Genomic DNA, 3,984 nt, shown 5'->3' with positions numbered 1-3,984 from the left:
AAGTGATTTGCTCTCTAAAATTTAAATATGAGACACAAACAGCTTCAAATTAAATTTGTAGAATCCTCTGAAGGAGGAAAGTAAAGGTGAGTGTAGACTTGAATATAAAATGTGAACATTTGAAAATTAATATGATTTGTAGTTGAGTACTAAAATACACTTTAAGTACTTGAAGTCTTCACAGTTTAAACTTCTTAGTTTATTCTTCTTGTAATATCAGTTCAGTCTGCTCAGGTTTCCTTCAGTCCACATCAGTTGTGGCTCCATCTAGTGGTCACTACAGAAAACATCATTATCCAGAGTTGATCTAACATTTTTCAGGATATGTTCATTATGATGATGTGAGCTGTGTTTTCTTTGAGTCTCTGTCAGACTTGCTGCTCAGAATAAAGTCAAACAGTCATTTAATGAACAAAGTTCAGCAGAAGCTTCAACAGACTCAGAAAGCAGCTGATGATCCAGTGAAGACACTCTGTGCAAACTGGTTTAATCAAGCTCACATTTTATTCATGATTCACAGAAAAATGCATCAAGCAGGATATGATTTAATGTAGAATAACACAATATACTGCAATCACCCAAATAGAACTTGTTAGAAAATAAAGAATATGAATGAATACAAGTTTTCCCACATGGCCTGTGTCATCTGAAATATTAAACTAATCATTACAAGCTGTATGATTCAAATACACATGAAGAAAATCTCATCAAACAGAAGCAAATGAGATTTCATGACTCCACTCAAAAACACAAACATCAGAAAGTTGGATTCACGTCCAACACAGCAGAATATTTCTACGTTCTGTAACATCGTCTGAACAAACGCATTCAAATGAGAAAATCAATCATGTGTATCAGTTTCTATATGATGTCAGTAATATGTTACTGTCCCTCCACCAGTTTACTGACACTTCTGTCAGCATGAGTCACTTCAGAAAACATCTCAGCCTCGTATTGACTGAAACACACGAGAAAAACATTCAAATCACTCAAGTGAAAGAATCTAAAGAAACATAATGTGTGTGTGTAGAAGATGATGTGACTGGTGTTTCTCTGTAACAGCAGGGAGGCTGTTGTACTCCACATGAAGCACCAGGGGGCGTCTTCACTCCGTATTAAACCTGAGCTGTTAGCTGTGTTCACTTCCTCTCTACTCTTTAAGCTTCATTCTTGACCTCAGAAACAGCAGCTGATGAAAACTGTCTCAACTCAAGGTCCACTTACTCGCTTGTTCTTGACTGTTTCACATGGTCTTCATCAGCAGGTTGAGTTTGTTCAAAGCTGGAGGACTTCTCATCCATGCTGGTTTAAACACTGAGACTGACGTGCTGCTGTGTGATACAGTTGAAAGCTCCAGAACAGTAAGTGGACCTTGAGTTGAGATAATTTTGTCAGTTATTGCAGTACATGTATAAACCAGTTTGTGATGTAAATTATACGGTTAAAGTTTGTACTTTGTACTAACCTGAGGTGGCAGACGTCAAACATCAGCAGACATAAACTTTAATAACTTTGTTTGACTTTCTTTTTGTTTGTTGATGTTGTTTTGTCAAAAAAAAACAACAACCTTTTTTCACAACAAAAACGCAACTAAAACTAAATAAAAAGTCACCTTTGAAAAAGAAGAACTATATTGAAATGTTTAACATTTTTCTTCAACACAATGATCATGTGAAAGACAGACAAATAGGCAAATAAAGTAATAATTGTTTTGGTTTATTGGTATAATTGGTAAATTGGTATATTACTTGTTGTCTACACAGCTGTCTGATGTTGTTCACCTGTCGCACCTTTAACTGCTTTTAGTTTACCATACATGTACCACATTGTTGCTCTGGTTCTTTCATCCACTCGACCTGCCATCTCTTTCAGTTTCTGGATCTTTTCTTTGCCTATCCTACCCATTTTCTCAATCAGGAAGTCCAAGTGGACATAAGTGGACAATGAATTAACATTCAGGGCGATCCGCTCTAGATGCTCCACATGTTGGTAGACCTCATTCAGCAGCTGAGTCTTCTCTGATTCCAGTTCATCCATCTCTGTTTGAAGATTTTCCAGAAGGCTCTTCTTTTGTTCATGATCTGACTTATTCTTTTCATACTTCTGTTTCACAAGTTGTTTAGTCTTCTTAACTCTCCTGGTCTTGTTCACATAGTTCTTCTTTTCTTTCACATGATCTGATGCAGGACACTTCCCTGTACAAACAGTACAGCGACCTCCTTTCATGACCTCACAGTCTCTGGGACTCCAGGCCATTGTGCATCCAGGAAAGTGACAGTTCTCTTCACAGATGTTACAGGTGACAGCTGCTTCATAAAAAAACAACCCCCACATCCCTCCATCAATAGAAACTTTCTCTTTGTAGACTTCATCAACTTCTACAGTGAACTCTTCATTCTTCTTCATCTCTTGTTCATGTTCCTTCAGAGCTTCTTTAGTCTGTTGGATCTCGTTCTGTTTTAGTTGAATCAGCTGGATTCTGTCCTGCAGGTTGTTGATGCAGGCTGTTATTCTGATGTGTGCATTCATCACTTCAACAGTTGTTATCAACTTTTGAGGTTTAGATTTTTTCAGGAAGTCTGTGAATTGTTTCATTCCTCTCTCTGTTACCTTCCATGCAAACTCTAAAGCAAGCTGTTCTTCTGCTGTTCTCTGTTTGGTCTGGTTGTTATTAAACAGGAAGTGAACGGGCTGTTTCTTCTCAGTTTTGGCACATTTAATGTTTGCAGCTTCAAGAGCTTTCAGAGCATTTTCAGGTGTTGTTGCATCTGAGTGTGTGATGAGAGCGACAAGGTTTTCCTCCAGATCTTTTCCAAACAGAGACGTCACTGAATCAAAGATGTACATCAGTCGTTCACTCACTCGATTCTCACTCGCCTTCAGCACCAGACCCACTGCATCAATTTCATGAACTCCATCAACTGAACGGAACAAGTCAAATAATCTTTGTCTGATGATGACATCATGTTCAATCCCTCTGGTGTTTCCGTATCCAGGAGTATCGATGATGGTCAGAGAGAAGGGCAGAGTTTTATCTTCAAATCCAAAGATCTCGTACACGATCACATCTGATGTTTGACTCTCTGACTGACTTCTCTCCTCTCTCTCTACGATCTCAAACCAGATGTTGTCCTCAAACTTCACTCCCATGGTGTAGTTGACCAGAGTGTTGATCAGAGTAGATTTTCCTGTTCCTGTTTCACCTACAAGTAAGATGGTTTTGTTTTTCTTGTTCAGGTTTTTCTCACCAACAGTTTTTCTTGTCAGAGTTCCAAACTTCTCTTCCTTTGGTCTCAGCTGGTAGACATCAGGAGATCCTGAAGAGATCTGAAGTCTTTTGGAGGTGATGTCCTTGTATTTTTCTGGGATGTTACTGATCCTGTAGAAACAGAAGAAATCTGCTCAACACACATTAAAAATCTATGTAAAGATGTTTATCCTTCCCTCCATGTACGTCTTGAACATGTTAGTTAAAAACTACATCACGTAAAATATAATAAACCAAATAAAAATGTCTAATTGCTGATTATGTCTAAACTGCTGCAGCTGTGTGTTTAAAGTGTTCTGGAGCTTGAAATGACTTATTTTTGCTGTTGAGTTCATTTGTAGCAAATTTAACACAAACACAATTCAAAGTATCAGACATAATGCATTACGAACAATAAAAAGCAAACACAGCTTAAAATCCAAATTAAAACATCAGAAACCATTTTAAAGGAACTAGTCAAAGTTTTACAGTCAGTTCTTTGAGCAGATCTGCACTCAGTGGCCACGTTATGATGAACACAGTGAGATCTGATGTAATCCTTCACACAGAAAATAATGTTCAGCTCTCATTGACTGTCATTTTGTTTTATTTTTTAATAGTTACTTCATCATTATAATCACTATTTTTATGCCGTTTTATGCTAATGTTACTCACAGTGTTGCCATGGTGATGCTTGGTACACAGAGCTCCACGCGGTGAAGATGAAACTGGTGATT

The 3,984-nt window shown here is 37.7% G+C and overlaps 1 protein-coding gene across 1 annotated transcript; it reads right to left on the bottom strand.

Annotated features, from left to right (window-relative positions):
• Positions 1 to 1,755: 1,755 nt before the first annotated feature.
• LOC121886179 lies at positions 1,756 to 3,984 on the bottom strand. The gene is made up of 2 exons (XM_042396111.1): positions 3,923 to 3,984; positions 1,756 to 3,379 (listed from the first exon to the last, which is right to left on the bottom strand). The coding sequence occupies exons 1-2, from the start codon at positions 3,931 to 3,933 to the stop codon at positions 1,756 to 1,758; spliced, it is 1,635 nt and encodes a 544-aa protein (XP_042252045.1). The 5' UTR covers positions 3,934 to 3,984.

The sequence above is a fragment of the Thunnus maccoyii genome, chromosome 19 (genome assembly GCF_910596095.1).
Source record: "Thunnus maccoyii chromosome 19, fThuMac1.1, whole genome shotgun sequence".
In the NCBI taxonomy this organism is placed as follows: Eukaryota; Metazoa; Chordata; class Actinopteri; order Scombriformes; family Scombridae; genus Thunnus; species Thunnus maccoyii.
The sequence above is the reverse complement of the archived record's forward strand: the minus strand, read 5'-3'. Positions and strand labels throughout refer to the sequence as shown.